Genomic DNA, 19,916 nt, shown 5'->3' with positions numbered 1-19,916 from the left:
CTATAGTCTTACATTATAATCGTAACGTTACGCCGTCATGCCTGAGTGTTTTGAGCCAGAATACACACATACGAGCAACGGATCTTGTGACGTACATAGTGCGAGACGAGAGATGTAGTTCATTGAGCGATTTTCACATAAAACTAAACGTTACTCTTCTGTTTTATGACAAACTGCGACTTTCTTGACTTTCATAATTACCTTTTAAATTGACAAACATCATATGTGTAGTTCAGGGCACAGTTCAGACGGAATAAAAAGATAAGTTATCTCTCGTCATTGACTTCCATACATATTTTTTCCGAAATAAGGTCCCATGAGCCGGAAGCGGAGGGGCGGGACTTAGGCTCTCTATTCTCAAGAACGCAAGTACAGAGGACGCATGAAAGAACCCGGATGTGTTCTTGATACTGAGGATGCATCGAATGCAGACTTGAGCTAGTACCAGAGAATGTCTAATAGGAAGAGAATTGGCACTCTCTGCTTACTTCCGGGTTCTGGATTGGTTGCAGTAACACGTCTCTGTCCATGCGGGGGCGCTCGCGAGCGAGTGCAGAATGAATGGAGGTCTATGGCGAAATACCCCTCAAAACCCACTTTTCTCAGGATATAATTTTTTGTCTAGTAATTTGAATGTTGTATTCGAAAGGAGATGCAAAGAAATTACACATTGCTGGGTGTTCGATTTTTTTAGAGTCACTTATTTGGTTTAAAAAGTCTTTTAAAATGTCAATGACGTCAGAATGCTGACGTCATTAGCAGAATGCTAGCGTGTTATGGGCAACAACAACTCAACCTGTAAGAAATAGAAAAGAAATAAGTACTCGTTCATTCAACTTTCGACCTATAACCCATGTTGAACTTGCAAAACCTACAATAAAATCTGAGATTTCTCAACGGCATTTGGGTGAAAGAGACACATTTAGCCGTCTAGCCCCATTGACTCCCATTCAGTCTGCACTCGCTCGCGATCACCCCCAGTGGAATTATAATGGAACTGCAACCAAAATCAATACAATGGGGCTGAGTAGGGAGTGCCAAGGCTCTCCGTAGACGGGCTCTGCTAGTACTCGCCTGGTGTCCCAGAAGTCATTGCGGCCGGTTCCGAGTTCGTTCTTCCAAGGAAGCTTGGCAAGACCGGTCTCCACGAGAACACAAGTCCGTTCTCTGCGTTCTTGGAATTGAGAAACAGCCAGTGTATTTTCGACATGTCGACAACACGAACCAAATTCTTCCAGGCCTCAGCAACAGTGTTTGAGTGTCAAAGTAGACATTGTTCCATGCAGCCAATATAGGACCATAGGCTGGCATTATGCAGATTTGTTAGGTTCATGCAGGAAATAAGGCTGGAATTACTGATAACTCGTTTAGGAAATAGGTAAGGTAAAAGGAAAGCCTTTTTTCAAAGCACTTTGAATTTAATAAAGATTAATAAGTGCTTTAAACGTTTTTTTCATAGTTAGTTCTAGCAATGTAGTTAACTAATGTTAACAAATTGGAACCTCATTGTAAAATGATGCCGAAGAATTTAGAATTCCTGAACATTTTAGAATTTAGAAGCTATTGGCAAATATAGAAAAAAAAGTCCACAGAGAAAATGACATTGTTTCAAGGTGTCAGTGTACATTTTGACAACAGTTCATTGATTGAAATGAACACTGTTAAAGTGTTGTACAGTTGTTGGTGGCAGTTGTGTAGAGTGGTGAGGATTTGATATGTACGTGTGTGTGTGTGTGTGTGTGTGTGTGTGTGTGTGTGTGTGTGTGTGTGTGTGTGTGTGTGTTTGTTCCACAGGCGGCCTGTATTCCTGTGCTGCTGAGTAACGGATGGGAGCTGCCCTTCTCAGAGGTCATTGACTGGAGTAAAGCTGCTATCATTGGAGATGAGAGATTATTGCTGCAGGTACACAGACACACACACACACACACACACACACACACACACACACACACATACACACACATCACACCATCAGTGCACAATTCCCCCAAGACACTCCACAAACACATCGTCATAGTCTTCTTTATACTAATGTGATCACACAGTAATGAGAAAACACTACTATATAACTATCCATTTAAAATCCTCCAACAGCAGACTGAAACAGCTGACCTGCTTTGTCCCACATCTAAAGTGACCACTCACTGCACCGGGAGCTTTAATTAAATGTTGCACAAATTCTCAGTCGGATTTATTAAAAATCCGGACGTTTTAAATGTTATTTAGGGGTGATCGTTTCACACTTTTCCCCAGAGCTTTTAATTAATCAAGCCAATTCACTATTTCCCACAAATTACGGAAGAAAAAATTTGACTTAAGAGACAACTGATATCTTCATATTTTTGCATGACACAATTGATGAGGTCTCTTCTAACTTTAAAAAAATTCTGATTTTAATATTTTTCTGGTATAACATACAGTACAGAATAGTAATAAATGACTTTTTAGGCTTGCACACACACAAACACACACACAAATTCAAATACACACATTTCACCAATTACTGTAATGTTTTATGTCACATTAATAGGACAGGATATAAACTTTTTTTATTCCAGGGTCCCCAACATTTGATATAGAAAGGCGGCTATATACAGTATTTTCATGTATAATGTCCAGCTTATACACTATAACAAAAAATATTAAGCACCATATTAAAGACAACTTGTTTCCATAATTAAATAACTTTATATGGTCACTACTAAGGCCAAAGCAAATTATTACAATATTATTTGGAGAATATTTACTTTGCATTGATTTAACAGTGTATCTTTCTATCTGCTATTAATGTTAGTTATTGAAAAACCTTAAAAAAAAAACATTACAATAATTGTGTTTAATATAATCTTTTTTAGTTTTTAGTTGATAATCCTTCTCTTAACTCCAAACCTAACCTTAACCATTTCTTAAAAATACAATGAAGCAAACCGTAAAAGATAGAGTCTATTTATTGTATTAAAAATAATTTATAAAAAAAAAAAAAAAAAAGTTGCCCAAATGGCATTGTATTTGAAGTGCTCCCTGGTTGTATGCAATAGTTTTATGTGAGGTACAGAGTATAATTTTAGTTGTTAATTGCTGCAAATCTTATCAATATCCGCTTGACACTTGAATTACAGACAGCCCAAAAGTTGGGCTAACCACTAAAGCATCCTTGAATACACAAACACACAGTAGGCTACATCTGAAAGCAGATCTTGCTCTGTCTCACTCTTCCAGGTTCCATCTATCACCAGGTCTGTGAGTTCTGACAGAATCCTGGCACTGCGGCAGCAGACACAGTTCCTGTGGGACGCCTACTTCTCCTCCGTCACAAAGATAGTCTTAACCACATTAGAGGTGAGTCCTCAGATACAGCAGAAAGAGATTTGCCTCGTCCAAATGAGTCATACTGGGGAAAATGTGTGAACGATTTTGTACAGTGGGTTTGTGGGATAGTTAGAAAAAATGAAAAAAAAAATGTTGTCATTCACTCCTCATCATGTCATTCCAAACCTGAATGACTTTCACAAAAAATGATTCTGATGACAGATTTTTCATCATAACCTTTGATGAAGACTGTTTCTTAAAGCTACAATATGTAATTTTTTTCGGCGCTAAGGGTCGCTAACCTCTTAACAATAACAAAGGCGTAGGTTGATGACGCAGTGATAAGCGGAATGATGGGACTTGCTGTTATGTTGATGGATCTAATAATGTTTATGAATGAGTGAAAACATTCATGTTTTTTAACTTGACTGTGATATGAAGCAGGGAGCGATTGCTAATAAGAGACAGATATCAGCACCACACGCGAGTCCCGCGGATATTAGGAATAAGGACATTTCATTCTATTGAACTACCCGCAAGTGCTGAATTAATACTCACACAGGTCAGTTTATTTGATGAATTAAACTTGTGAGGTAATGCAGCACTGTTTCACTTGGTGTACACCATCACACTAAACTGCATTTGAGTGTGTTGAAAGTTATAATGTTATTCTATTTGTTAGTTTGTTTGCTATTTGAGACTAGCAGTAAGCTAGATCAACATTAGAATAATATACTGATCATATTCTAACATTTCATCATGTTGAGCTATATAACATTGATTTGTTTTATGTACATTTGCCCACCAGTCTAATAAAGTACATGCAAGAGTGGCGTCCCTGTCAAGTCGTGACTCGTGAAGCTCTGTCACGTCCAAGTTAGTCACGGATGTGGAGCTCTCGGCATCTCGAAAACGCCTCTCTGATATTGATCCTCATTTAGTTCTTCTTTTGTCCCAAAGTCTGGCCCATTCACACCAAAAAAAAAAAAAAAATGCTGTAATGATAACAACAGTATATTAGCTTTCACAGCAATGGACTATTATGTTATGTTTATTTTAAGTGCACACTTCAGTTATGTTATGGGAACATAATAGCCACACATGCTTTAAAGTAGGACAGATTTTGATTGGCTGTCTTGTTTTATCATCATCAGCTGGAAAAGAATCACTCTGATAGTATCATTCCTCGTAGTTGTAGTTGTGTTGGGGACTCAACTATTCTCTTAGAGTTAGAACGATTTTGGAAACCTTATAGTTTGGATACCATATAGTTATAGTTCTACAGTGATTTTACATCATAAGATGACCCAACAAAATATCAAACAATTGTATCATATCATATATCGTATCATATTGCATTGTATTATATTTTCAATCATATATCATATCATATATCATATTATATCATACATATACATATCATACATATACATATCATATATCATACATCACATCACAAAAAAAAACAACAAATGTGTTTCCAACTGAAACAATTATATATATATATATATATATACACACAGTATATATATATATATATATATAGTCCTTGCATTCTTACTCGTGGCTCAGTCACACACCTGAATGAAAGGCTCATTATGTATGCAGCCTCATTATGCGGGTCGTTGTCTTCTCAGGTGTGAATCACATCCACTCACATATTGCCTTTCCAAACAAAAAGTGTCTTTCAAAATTTAAATCAATGTATTGTTTTACGTGAATGATTAGGCAGGATTGATTTTCACATCATTTTGAAGAAAAAACTCTAGGCGACAAAATGCATTATTCAGAAGTCTTGTGGACACATATTTAGTATGTGTTTTGTGGCCTTATTGTGGCCAGAAACTTTAATTTTTAGTTTTTTTAATAACCATGCATAAACATTATTTTCTTGTTGCTTACATATTATGGTAGCCCTGTTTGTGCTAAATAGAGTGTAATTATACCTTTGCCATTAATATGTTGATAAGCAACTGAAAAAAGCACAAATGTCAGGGCATGTCAAAACATCTCAAGGACCCCAAAAACACCTCAGACCCCAGAGGTGACATCCCATTCTTAATCCGTAGGGTTTAATATGGAGTTGGCTCACCCTTTACAGCTATAACAGCTTCAACTCTTCTGGGAAGGCTGTCCACAAGGTTTAGGAGTGTTTTTATGGGAATTTTTGACCATTCTTCTAGAAGCGCATTTGTGAGGTCAGGCACTGATGTTGGAGGAGAAGGCTTGGCTCACAGTCTCCGCTCTAATTCATCCCAAAGGTGTTCTATCGGGATGAGGTCAGGACTCTCTGCAGGCCAGTCTAGTTCCTCCACACCAAACTCGCTCATCCATGTCTTTATGGACCTTGCTTTGTTGGAACAGGAAAGGGCCATCCCCAAACTGTTCCCACAAAGTTGACTTTCCATCGGATTGCCAGACAGAGAAGCGTGATTCGTCACTCCAGAGAACATGTCTCCACTGCTCTAGAGTCCAGTGGCGACATGCTTTACACCACTGCATCCGACGCTTTGCATTGCACTTGGTGATATAAGGCTTGGATGCAGCTATTCGACCATGGAAACTCATTCCATGAAGCTCTCTACGCACTGTTCTTGAGCTAATCTGAAGGCCACACGAAGTTTGGAGGTCTGTAGCTATTGACTTCTGCTCACTGTGCTCGTCAGCATGCGCTGAGATTGTGATTTTACGTGGCCTACCACCAGTGGCAGATTTAGCAAATTGGGGGCCCAAGGCGAAAGTATGTATGGGGGCCCCCCCATTCGATCTTTAAAGGGGGGGTGAAATGCTCATTTTCACTCAATCTCCTGTTAATCTTGAGTACCTATAGAGTAGTATTGCATCCTTCATATCTCCAAAAAGTCTTTAGGTTTATTATATTTATAAAAGAAAGATAGGCTGTACCGAGTTTTTCCGGAAAAAACCGAGCGTCTGGAGGCGGGCCGTGTGGGTGGTGTGCTAAAGCTGTGTGCTAACGCCCCGAGCTAACAACACGCAGAGACATTTGAAGCAGTTTTACTCACCGCCTGCGACCGCGAACCTTTATCATTGTGACTGCTCGATCCTTAAGCATTAGACGATCTGCAAATCCGTCGATCTGGGCTTTGTTTATAAAACAATCATCGTCGAAATGCAGGGAACAAACAGTCTTGCACAAAAAACAAACAGTCTCTGAAAAAACAGACTCCATCCACTGGTCCCTTAACGCTGGGTTCTTTAGGAATCTGTGCAGGGTTGTCTTGCCCTGGCAAACAAAAACCCACTTCTTTGGTGACATTGATCTCCCAAAAGCTAAGCAGAGCGCTTTGATGAGGTAACGCACTGCTTTCGCTCTCTTCTCTCTCTGTCTGGTCTACGAGTGCGCGCGCGCCCGCGGAGAAGTGCCCTTAGGACCCATATAAGGAAATTCCGCCCCATCTTACGTGACACAGACCCATACTCGAAAAAAACTTTTACGAAACTTGTGACAAACCGGAAGGACCATTTTTGGCACAGAAATACTCCTTCAAACGTACAATTTAATTTTTGAATCTTTGTCCATGTTTAGCATGGGAATCCAACTCTTTAACAGTGTAAAAAACTCAGTATGCATGAAATAGCATTTCACCCCCCCCCCCCCTTTAAAAGATAACGGAAAAAAAAATTACCGACTGAATGGTGGATAGGCAGGTAAAGCTAATCTACAGGGAAGTAAAGGTTGGAGAGCAGAAAAAAAACCTTCCCCTTTAAACCCTGCATACATTTCTTTACTCCAAAATGAAGATGGAAAGCAGAGAACACACAAAGTGTAGCACTACACAAACTAATAGTCACGATGGAACCCAACAGAGAATAAGGTTTCAGATAACACCTGAAAAATCTAGCATCACAATAATGTAAAATGTACATTTTTATAATGTAAAAACATTTTAGTAACTAAACAGAAACATGTTACAATGTTTACATGGTACAATTTCTGGCAAGCTATGTTTTTTTATTATTGCTTGACACAAATTTCACAATTTCAATTCAATTCTTGTGATTTGATTCAATATTGACTCATTTGGATACATATTAGGTACACAAGATAGGCATTAATTTTTCTCAAGAAAAAAAAAAACCCTCACATAATGCTGTATACAAACAGCCCTATCAGCTAGTATTATTTAAGGTTAAAAATAAAAATAACTCAAATTAAACAATGCGTTTTTATTATAATAACAACTTTAATAATATAAGTAAAAAATATACTAAATATGTAATATAGTACACATATTTAGCAAAATAGGCTACTAACATGCTATAACATATATTATGGTCATTAAAGGGATACTCTACCGAAAAATGAAAATTCTGTCATCATATACTCACCCTCATGTTCAAACCTGTATGAATTTCTTTCTTCTGCTGAACAGAAAGGAAGATATTTAGAAGAATGTCAGTAACCAGAAAGTTTTAGATACCATTGACTTCCATATCTAAAACTGTCTGGTTACTGACATTCTTCTAAATATCTTCCTTTCTGTTCAGCAGAAGAAAGAAATTCATACAGGTTTGAAACAACATGAGGGTGAGTATATGATGACAGAATTTTCTTTTTTCGATAGAGTATCCCTTTAAACGGCTTTCCTGAGGTAAATGTTATGTGACATAATTGTTCTCCAGCTGTTTTATTGACCTGTTTTCGCGGTTGAAAAACACTGATTGATCGATATTATGTATGAGGAATATACATTTCGGTAAGTTGTACTGTATCTTTCAACATTGTTAATTTGTGTTTATTCAGCTAGTGGAGATGATCGGTTCACGTGCCGTTAGGGATCTGTCACGTCACATTTACAAGCGCCAAAACAGTAGTATGGGGGTAAGAGGGGCGAAATGGGGAGAGGTGATGTTGCATATGGCTCCTAGCAAATCCACATAAGTTATATCCATGTGAGTGTGTTAACGTTATCCTCACCTAGCTGCTGCTGCTGCTGCTGTAGCGGCATGTTCAACGCTTTGGACGTTAATAGTTGTTCCTGTCTGTATCCCCAACAGTAGCCGTAAAAAAAAGTTTGTCATCTTTGGCAGCGTTGCCAAATACTTATCGGCGTCTTTTCGCTTTTTTCTTTTATTTGAGCTGCTTGGGTAACTTCGCTTCAGTTTCTCGTTTCGTCTCTGTTTGTGTACTTCCAAGTACTCCTGTCATTGCGTGTTTATCTTTTGCGCCGCGCACCGTTACGGACTAGTCCATTTCATTGTGAAAGTCGGGGGTGTATGTAGAGACGGATAACCATGAACTGGGCATTTTAACTACTACTTTTCAACGTATTTATTAAGAATATTAATACAATTTACCATTCTTTTGATGCGTTCATGATGATAAGGGGCTTTTTCTATTCTTTTTTTTTCTTTTTTTTTGAGGTGGGTTGGGGGCCCCCCTATTACGACCGCTGGTAGGGGGCCCCAAGCAGCCGCCTACCTATGCCTCTATGTTAAGACCGCCACTGCCTACCACTTCGTGGCTGAGTTACTGTTGTTCACAATTATTTGCCTCAGAAAGGTAGTAAAGGCAAAAAAGTGGTAGTTGCGTATATAAACTTTAAATGTAATATTGACATCATAACAATACAGTTAAAATTATAATCACATTCAGTTGCACTTTATTTTAAGGTGTCCTTGTTACTGTACAAATATACATTTATGTTCCAAGTTATATTAATTACATATGTATGTACTTACTGTAGGGTTAAGATTGGGATTAGGTTGGGAATACTGTATGGGTTAGTTGCATGTAATTATTCATAATTTATAGTTATTACTACAGTAACTGTAACGTGTAACAAGGACATTGTAAAATAAAGTGTTACCTCATTCTTGGCATGTGCTTTAGTATGTTTGTCACATTAAAATAAGTATACTTCTTTAAAGGGGTCATATAATGGTACATGCACTTTTACAAGTTGATTGTACTGAAATGTGTGTTGGCAGTGCCTGTACACAACCATCATAAAATGATAAAAATCCATCCAGTGTTTTTTTTTTTATCTTCTTATTTGTTTTCCCCCGTCTCTAATCAAGCCGTTCGACTGTGTGACGTCACACGGTCGGACGCCCCTCCCACGATGGTCGATTGACAGCCGCAGTTCAAACACAGATTCCGCCCTCGCTTGTGAGCGAGCTGTCAATCATAGTCTGCGCGTCTCGCTGGAGCACTGTCTCTGACTGTCTGTGAACAGAATGGCGTCTAAGCGATTGTGGTGTTCTGTTCTTGGGTGTAATAACGATCACAGCAGTCATGTTGATGTTCCTAAATCCGAACCACTGAAGACGCAGTGGCTGAGTTTGTTTTCGAAGGGAATATTCCCCACGATCAACGTCAATGCTTTCATGTGTGCGCGAATCATTTCACACACCAGAGACTGCTTTACAAACGAGGGTCAGTATAAAGCTGGTTTTGCTAAAAGCTGCTTCTGGAAAAAGGATCAGTACCAACTATTCGTGTTGCTGCACCTCCAGAAGAACTGAAGTGAGTGAAACGTTTTATTAACCTTTATATTAATCTTTGCAAATCGCTTGCACGCTTCACGATGAATGCAGCTATTTTTACACTCAGGGTACATTATGTCATGTTTTCTATGTATGACGTTCTCAATATAATTCATAATCCCACGTTTATAATGAACAACGCGTTATGGTTATTGTGTTATTATTAAAAACGGTGTACGCACAGAACAGAGGGGTGGGGTGAGCAAAGCTCATTATCATTTAAAGACACATGCACTGAAACGGCGTGCTGAAAACAGAGCTGTTTTTGACCAGGTAAAATTTGTGTTTTCTTACAATACTAATGAGAATTTTTAATTAAAGTATATTACAAACTTTTAATTTAGACCATAAAGAAGCATATTAGCTTGTACAAAAATGGCATTATATGACCCCTTTAAAGCATGACAGAAGATTATTAAAACACAATGATTTAAAATACTTTGAGGTAAACCTTTTAACAGTTTTGTAACGTGCACTTTTATAAGTGTGTTAAGAAACAGTCATGAAAGTGGACTTTTTTAAGTGGCCTTGTATTTCATTAAAATTATATTATTTTCAGGTATAGTTTTTTAACATATACTTTTAAGATTTGAAGTAATACAAGTGCACATTCAATGCAATTAAGCACACTTCTTTTTTACCAGGGTATGCATAGTAAAAGTTGTTGTTAAATTAAGTAATTGTATGTTTTTTTCTTATATTTTATGATGAAATCTATGTAAAGTTTGATACATGAGACTCTCTACTGTTTTCCACACAGCATCATAGTTCATATAGGTAATTTAGTTAATGCTGATCATGCTTTGCATACACTTTGTTTTGTCTCTGTCTCTCACTTTCACTCACTCATTTCTTGTTCTCTCTATCTCTCTCCCTTGCTGACATCTTCTGTTTTCTTCAAAAGCTTTCATCATAAGTTGCTGTCACACATAAGAAGATGATACCTGCCATGATCAAACGCACTTGGTCTTTTCCAGACCTCTCCAACACACATAAAAATGCAGACAGATTTACACAAACATTCCCTCCCTCACTCTCACTTCTCTGAGAACTTTCTCCCAGGGTACAGGCCTGCCTTGGTCAGCTAGATGGTAAGGCAAGTTTGTGCTTGGTTTCTCTTCATCTCGGGAAGGTGTTGGACAAGTCTTTTAATAACAGGCCTCACTGAGAACTGCCAGACGTCACTGCCAGAAATATGACTGACTAAAAATGTGTTCAGAAAGCAGACATAGGAATATTTCTGCCAAATTCATCGACATGCCACAGTGATCAGAAACACAACTGTAATAATTAGAATTGTATGACTTAACTGGTTTTGCTTTAGGATCCAGATTTTATACTGGTGAGTGATTACCCAAAATAGTATCAAATTGCTCTTTAAATTGTAATTTACAAAATATTTAAAATAAATATTAAATTGTATCAACAATATTATGACATTACATGAAAATTGACAGTTTTGTTTTATAAATGTGTCATGCTATAGGAGGACTATATGTGCCACATTTAAATAAAACAAAGAAATCCATTATTAATGTACTAATTTAACAATAAAAATTTAAATAAATATCACTTTTCAAATTAAAGGGGGGGGGGGGGGGTGGCGTTGTCATGTTAAGATCACATGTAATACTTTAAAAAAAAATGAAATAATAACAACAATAAGCAGTGTTGGGGTAACACATTACAAGTAACGCTATAGTTATGTAATCAGATTACTAGTTTAGTTCAAATAAGTAATGCAAGTTGTTTTCTCATTTATTGACTGACAGCTCTTTTGTCCTCATGCTGGGAGAAATCATGAGTAAGTGCAGAGGTGTTGTTTGCTCTGTGTAAACATGATGCTTATTGTAGTTCTAGACTAAATGTGAGCATTATTCATCTCACTTGCACAAAAACAGGTTCAGTATTTCTCTAAATGAATATAAACAGTGAAATGCAAACTCAGAATATTATGCAAACCTACAATAATTAAATATGTTAAATAATACAAATATACTTTATGTATTAAATCTCACTTTATTAATCAGTGTCTTTGCTTCTGACTTCCGATGATCCAATTTAACCATAACAATAAACAAAAATGGGTCCTATTCTTCTGCAATCTAAAGTTTTTTTTAGCTGCGCCCTCTACTGTACATGCGTGAATTTACATTTCCTTCAGCCTAAGGATTATTCATGTATGTTTCCCCAACACTGATAATAATTAGACAATACTAATAAAATAATAATAAATGTTCAAGTGTTAAAGGTATAAATGTAAAAGTACAAAGTACGATTCAATGTAAAAAGTATATTTCAAAAGTTTGGCATCACTATCTTAAAGAAATTGATACTTTTATTCACCAAAGATGCTTTAAAATACATTTAAATATTATTAAAACAAAATAGAAACGTCTCGGTTATGTATGTAACCATGGTTCCCTTAAAAGGGAAAAAGACGCTGCATCGAAACACTGTGGGAATTCCTCTGCGTGATTGCATTGTGAAGCATAGATGGGTGACGTCATCGACCAGGAATCTATAAAGCATACCCAGACCAAACAGTGTTAGCTTCTGATAAACTGAAGCAAGTCGATCACGGGCATGCAGGGAGACTCAGAATCTTGTTCCCTTTTCAGGGAACCATGTAACCGAGATGCTCCCTTTCAAGCGAACTCGCACTACGTCGAAACATTGTGGGAACGCTTTACCCATGCCGCTGAACGAGCAAGTGCCGGTCTGCTGCATCACAGACATCTTGGATGGAAAGTCCTGACAATAAAGCTTTAGAAGAGGCCATACTTCTTGTGGAGTGAGCTCATACAGCCAAAGGTGAAGGCTGGCCAGCCGACTCATAAGCAAGTGAGATAGCCTCGACCAATCACTTGCTTATCCTCTGCTTAGATGCTGGGAGCCCTTTCCTAGGTGACCCAAAACAGACAAACAGCTGTTCCGACTTTCTCCACAAGGCAGCTCTGTGGACGTAAGCATCTAGTGCCCTAACTGGACAGAGCAGATGACTAGGTCAGACGTCCGAAAGGGAGGAGGACAGAAGGCTTGCAGTACAATAGGTATTAGTTACAATAATTACAATACAGTATTAGTAGGAACCTTGGGAATATAACCCAGTCTGGGGTGAAGAAAAGCCTTCACCTATACTAGGCGCAAATGATTGAAATACCGAAAAGGCTTGTATGTCTCCAATTCTCTTGAGAGACGAAATAGCGTGGAGAAAGATTCTCAGGAACCTCTTCAATCTGCTCGAAGGGAGCCAAAGAAAGGCCTTCCAGAACAATGGCCAAATCCCTAACCGGTACTCTCGTTCGGACTGCAGGCCTATGCATCAAGGTGCCACGGAGGAAACGGGTTACTCGAGGGTGTCTCCCCAAAGACACACCACCCAAAGGAGTGTGGTAAGCAGCTATGGCCACAACATACACCTACAGGAACTCCAGCACTGTACCAACAGGGCAGTTAACTGTGTCCAGCTGGCAATTTCCACACGTGAATAATCTCCACTTCAGGGCATAGAGTTTCCTCATGGGGGGGGAGGTCAGGAGAGGAGGATGGTCTCAACAACCTTGGTTGAGAGACCTGTACTTATGAGCTGGGCCCCCTCAGTGGCCATGGCCACTGTTTCCACAACTCTGGACTGGGGTGAAGGATTTACCCCTGCACCTAAGAAAGAAGGTTCCTACTGGGCAGAATCTCCAGGGGAGAACCGTCGAGGAGAGACACGATGTCCAAGAACCATTCTCGGGCCGGCCAAAACAGAGCTACTAATAGAAGACGGACCCATCCCGGCAAACTCTCTCCAGAACTCCCGGGAGCAGAGCAATCGTGGGAAAGGTGTACAGATGCAACCTCGTCCACGTCTGCATCATGGCGTTCAGCCCAAGAGGAGCTGGATGAGTGAGGGAAAACCACAGTGGACAATGAGTCATCTCTAGAGATGCGAACAGATCTATTTCCGCTCGGTCGAACATCTCCCACAGGAGCTCCACCACCTCGGAGTGGAGTCTCCATTCCCCGGGCCTCGGCCCCTGCATTGACAGGATGTCTGCTCCCTGATTTAGATATCCGGGATGTATACCGCTGTAACAAATGGACTTAATCAAAATGCTCTAGACCTCATAAACCCTTCCCCCTCTCCCCTGTTGTCATCGGCCCCAAACCAGTTCTCTTCAAAGACCGTTATCACCTCTGCTCCCCTAAATGATCTTAGCAAGAAACTGTCTGCAACCCTCAAAGACAGTACAGGAGACCAGATGGCACTAGCCATTTGATCAAAGACTATAGAGATACACTTCCAATACACAAGGACATTGGCTCCATTCTTACCCACATGTGTATAGTATTTCTCCTGTGTTTTATGCATGTCCCTATGTTTTATTAGCCTAGTTAATATTCTTTAGTTATGTTAGAGTAACTTCACATGTTGATATCCAAAGATGATGTATCACTGCTTTAATGTCTTCAAATCCCCTCTTTCTTGGTATCAAACAAATCCTCTTTTGATTCTATAATCAATGGTGTACAACATGTTATGATAAATTGCATCATAATATTTTTACCATACTTTTGTGTAAAGATTGCACAAATTCTCCATGCCACCATGAACATGCAAATGGAGATAAGATGGAACAGAGACTTTCTCCCGGTCATCTTTGATTGGTCATCTCCAGGGCTTGACATTAACTTTTTTGCTCACTAGCCAATGTGGCTAGTGGTTTTCCAAAGTTACTAGCCACACAGCATTTTTACTAGCCACATTTTTGTTGTTGTGAAATTGCCTGATAAAAGTTGACTATGGCGTGCTAAAATTTACTTGAACTAGATTTACAACCCTTTTAAATGTAAAACCACTGTACACACCCAAATCAAGACTACATAAATAAATAACAATACAGGTCATTATCATTAGCAAGGTTGTGTGTAAAGCTACGTTTTTTAAATAAAACATTGTATTATGTATTATATGTCGCCACATAGCTCCACCGGCATACGACGTAACTCCAGCAGGGCAGCTAGCTGTCTCTTCGTTTCTGTGTTGTCGGTCACTAGCGCGTAAGCGCAAGGCAACACTGTGTGCATGTAAAACTCATTAGGGCTGTCAAAATTGCTCAAAAATGACGTTCGAATATTCCCTAAAAAAAAAACCCACATAGCCTATATTCGAACTATTCGAACATCTGGTTGCGCATTTTGTCAATGACGCACATCACGTCAATAACAGGACAAATTAATACAAAGAGACATAACTACTTGTATAGGTAGTTTATTTAAGTTTAAACATATTTGACAACGTATTACCTACACAAAAACAAGTAAATCAACTAACGCTCAAGACCACAGACCTCACTCTCCCTCGCTCGCTCGCACTCACAGGCACTCTTTCTCTCTCTCGCCCTCACTCTCAATGCTGCGTTCACACCAAACGCGAATAGAGCGTCTGGCGCGAGTGATTTCAATGTTAAGTCAATGTAAAGAGAAAGACGCATTTACGCGCGTCTGGAGGTCTTGCAGCACGCATGAGGCGTCACGCTCTCTGCGCATAACGGTTTAAATGAACAACAACAATAAGCAAATGTTGAGTGCTGATCAAGAGTTTTGTGCAAGCAATTTAAGGTTGCGACTCTTATATAGCAGGCTTCATTCAGTGATTGAAACAAATATTATTAACATTAATTGAAGTTTTACAGTATACCGACATTGAACGCTCCGAGTGAGCTGTGCTGTGGTAAACATGGAACTTTTCCTTGACCAGTGGAAGTCTGCAGTGCATGAAACTGCTGTATTTAACCTACCTTTTTCATGAAATAGTATCTATTCAGTCAGTACAGTAGCCTACACTTTAGTAATGTTTCTGTTTAACGTTAACACTTCTTCCTGTTACCTGTCCCTGACCCCTCAGGCAATGCGCCCACTCGCAAAGCAGACAGCCGCGCCTCTGCTACCACGGGCATTTTTCCACATTCGAATATTCATTTTCACCTTCGAAATTCTGTTTTTTAAAACTATTCGAATACATATTCGAATTTAGAATATTCGTTGACAGCCCTAATACTCAGGGAGTTGTAGTGTTATAGTGTCACACTTATTTCAGATGCCTTTTGAAAAGACTACAATTATTCAACCCGCCAAAGTGGCTAGTTGGAGTGACTATGTTACCCGCCACGAGCAAAATCCACCCGCATTTGGCGGGTTGGCGGGTGTTAATGTCAAGCCCTGGACATCTCACCACATGGGTGTGAACTGATAGGACCTTTAAGAGTGTCTGATTAGTTCAGATCTTTGCTCAATCTCTTTGAGACAACATTTTCCTGTCTCCTTCCGGCAACTTCATCTTCAAGTTAATTTCTTTAGATTCAATGTGGACCACCCCAAGAACCCAAACGAACGCTTCAGCGCACTCCTGGCAAAATCATCAAGAATCTCAAGAATCTCCTGCATCTGGACTTGGACTTCGGTTCAGCAACCGAAGTCAATGCAAGTACCCGTTCGCAGTCTTTAGATGCGTTTCTAAGTTATTGTGCCCCTTTAAGTTTCCCATAGGTTGTGGTTAACTGATTGTAATTGTCACGGTGTGACAAATAGCATATGGAACTTATTCCCGCTGAAGCAGTGTTCCCGTTGGGACACTTTGAGTGTAACACCGTCCCCAGGCCTGCGTGTGCGTCTGTTGCAATGACAACCCCAAATGACAGATTGACAACAGGTGTGGGGAATTTACTCTGAGAGTTTGGGTGAGGCCCCGTCAGCATTTGAGAGAATATAAAAAGCAAGAGAAAGAGGCTGTTGGTGTGGTTCTCCCCTGTGAGAAGTCGTTTTATCGGGTGGTTGCAGCTATTGGAGTGCTGTTGAATGAAAGGGAGAGTGTTGACTTGATGAGGGACTTGAGGGCAACAGAGGGAGAGTGGAATACCCCGTTTGCATTGGAGAGGAGCTAAGTAACCGAGAACTGAGTCTCGTAATTGCATGCATTCGACACTGAATTGGATGTGGTTTGGAGTGTTTGGATCACGATCATAAATATGGATAAATATGAGTGGATTGTACTGATTCATTACCGATCTCTTATCTCTTCCTCCATTATAAATGGTGATGTGAACTCTGCCTGTGTCTGTGAAGAAAAACATTCCAAAACCTCCTTCACAGCATTGATGATCGCGGCCCCCTCGGACAGAGACCCAAGGGTGAGTGCTGGCTTTAAATTGCACTTCGTGAAGCGAGTTTGCAGTGCCTAAAATTGACGTTTTCTCCCACATTATATGCTTGAAGTGGAATTGCCGTGTGTGTGGAAGATACATTTCTCTTTGCTGTGCACTCTCCATGTGTCATGCTGGTCTACTGTCAATAATGAGAGCTCAGTGACATTGATCTGTTCTATCTGTCTGGATGTCGAAGAATTATCATCTGGGATTAGAATTTAACCCCTCTGTTTGTGCTAATAGGAGAGGAGATGCCCTGTTGAAATGTTCACTGTCTGCCTCTGAAGAGTCCCCGTTTGTTCTGTCGACCTCGAGTCTGCCGTACACTTGTAACCCACCTGTGCTGGGAGAAGTGACTGTCCCTCTGTTACGAACGTGAGGCTGGCACGCTCTGTCTGTAATATCCACTCTGTCTGTGTCAGAAGAAGCCCCGTTCAGTTTGTCGACTTTGAGTCTGCTGCATCTTTGTAGCCCACCTGTACTGTGAGAAGTGGTCGTCCCCCTCAGAAAAAGCGTGAGAGCTGTACGTCCTGTTTGAAGCATTCATTCTGTCTGTCTCAGAAGAAGTCCCGTGCAGCCCGTCGACTTCGAGTCTGCTGCATCCCTGCAACCCATCTATATTGTGAGAAGTGTTCGTCCCTTTCAACGCACGTGAACTGTATACTTTGTCTGAAGCATCCATTCTGTCTGCCTCAGAAGAAGCCCCGTGTAGCCTGTCGACTTCGAGTCTGCTGCATCCTTGTAGCCCACCTGTACTGTGAGAAGTGGTTGCCCCCTTAGAAAAAGCCACTTGCCAAATAAAGAAAAATAAACACGAAGCGAGTTCTGCCTCCTCTCTGTCAGTGTAGTCCATTCTGAAACGTGTCCGAAAATGAACCATAACTCAGCGAATACTCAGTCAAACAGGCATACAGACATACAGGCATGAAGCTTTAATTATCTTCTTTTAAACGAAGTAATTTTTATAAAAAACAAATATTCACAGTTTATGTAATATGTATGCAAAGAGAGAGATGTCAGTCGTTCTCATCTCAGCTCATTAAGTTTTAATGTGCTCCGCCCATGGAGAGCGCGCGCTATTCAAACGCAAATGTGAGCCGATCCAAACAAACCTGTGAAACGCCCACATCAGCTGGATAACACACACCGCGAGTTCACTTTCAGACTTATGTACTTTACGATGCTGTGAGGAATAATACTATCTTGTTAATAATCCTGCAAAAATTTATCTCAGAAGTTCTGGAAGTATCATTTCGAGGAGCAAACGGATCCCGCTGAGGAATTGGGTCAGTTCTGTTTGCTTTGTTCTAATCGGAATGAATGAACGCAAAGATGCGTGCTGTTGTGGAGCTACTACAGCTGGCAAAAATACTGTTTAAATATGAATTGCGTTTCTGTGTATGAATGAATGAACGAACGCACAGATGTGTGCTGTTGTGGAGCTACTACAGCTGGCAAAAATACTGTTTTAATATGAATCGCGAATACAAAGAAAGATTACACTGGAAATATTGTTGCAATTTTAAATGTTGTTGTAATTGTATAACCTTAAAAAATAAATTATATATATATATATATATATATATATATATATATATATATATATATATATATATATATATATATATATATATATATATATATATATATATATATATATATATATATATATATATATATATATATATATAAAAGGATAGATGTAAACAAAATCTTAAAAGGTCATTATAAGCCTTCTCTTTAAATAATTTTATTATGCTTTATTAGTGACACATTTGGGAAGAGAATATATTCCAAATCTGAAAATACAGTATGAGAACAATTAACTGCACAATTACTAGAAATGTTTACCTTGGATATTGTACAATTTGCAAGCAAAATTTGTGGAAAAGACAACAAACCAGTTATATATTGTCCTTGCATTCTTGTGGCTCAGTCACACACCTGAATGAAAGGCTCATTACGTATGCAGCCTCATTATGCGGGCCCCATTGACTCCACAGGTGTGAATCACGCCCACCCGCATATGGCCTTTCCAAACAAAAAGTGTTTTACAAGATTTAAATCAATGTATTGTGTTATGTGAATGATTAGGCAGGATGATTTTCACATAATTTTGAAGAAAAAATTCTAGGCAATGACATCCATTAGTCAAAAGTCTTATTTACATATATTTAGAATGTGTTTTATGGCCTTATTTCAGAAACTTTAGTTTTTTGTTTTTTAAAAAAACATGCATAAACATTATTCTATCAAAAATACAAACATGTACATGCAAGTTGTTCACATATTATGGTAGCCCTGTTTGTGCTAAATAGAGTGAATTTACACCTTTGCCATTAATATGTTTATAAGCAACTGAAAAAAGCACAAATGTCAGGGCATGTCAGAACATCTCAAGGACCCCAAAAACCCCTCAGACCCCAGAGGGTTAAACTATTATATCCACGTTTTATTGTCTCTGTGTTTGCCACTCACACAAATATTGAAGTCACTTAAACATCTTGATCTAGCGATACCTATGCTTTTACCCTGCTAGTACTTTATTTACTTTAGTTGGTAAAGGTTATTCTTTCTTGGCCAGGAAGATAATTTCCTAGAATTAATAATTGATTATGCTTTCATTGGATGAACTGATTAAATAATTGTACTATTAATTCTGCTACAGTCAATTCTAAAAAATAATTAAAATATTTATAATTATAATCCGTTAAAATTAATTATATATACAGTGGGGAGAACAAGTATTTGATACACTGCAGATTTTGCAGGTTTTCCTACTACAAAGCATCTAGAGGTCTGTAAGTTTTATCATAGGTACACTTCAACTGTGAGAGACGGAATCTAAAACAAAAATCAAGAAAATCACATTGTATGATTAGGCCTGTCACGATAACAAATTTT

At 39.0% G+C, this 19,916-nt stretch overlaps 1 protein-coding gene across 1 annotated transcript in view; it reads left to right on the top strand.

Annotated features, from left to right (window-relative positions):
* The window catches only part of LOC308698974 (exostosin-1), a gene marked incomplete at its 5' end in the record, with an annotated part of 490,507 nt that overhangs the window by 342,491 nt on the left and 128,100 nt on the right, over positions 1-19,916 (top strand). The window contains 2 exons of the mRNA XM_081379482.1: positions 1,795-1,902; positions 3,220-3,339. Coding sequence (XP_081235608.1) covers positions 1,795-1,902; positions 3,220-3,339 — 228 coding nt within the window. The remainder of the gene's footprint in view (positions 1-1,794; positions 1,903-3,219; positions 3,340-19,916) is intronic.

The sequence above is a fragment of the Scardinius erythrophthalmus genome (assembly GCF_964197995.2).
Source record: "Scardinius erythrophthalmus genome assembly, chromosome: 11".
In the NCBI taxonomy this organism is placed as follows: Eukaryota; Metazoa; Chordata; class Actinopteri; order Cypriniformes; family Leuciscidae; genus Scardinius; species Scardinius erythrophthalmus.
This window is presented reverse-complemented; position numbering and strand designations above follow the sequence as displayed.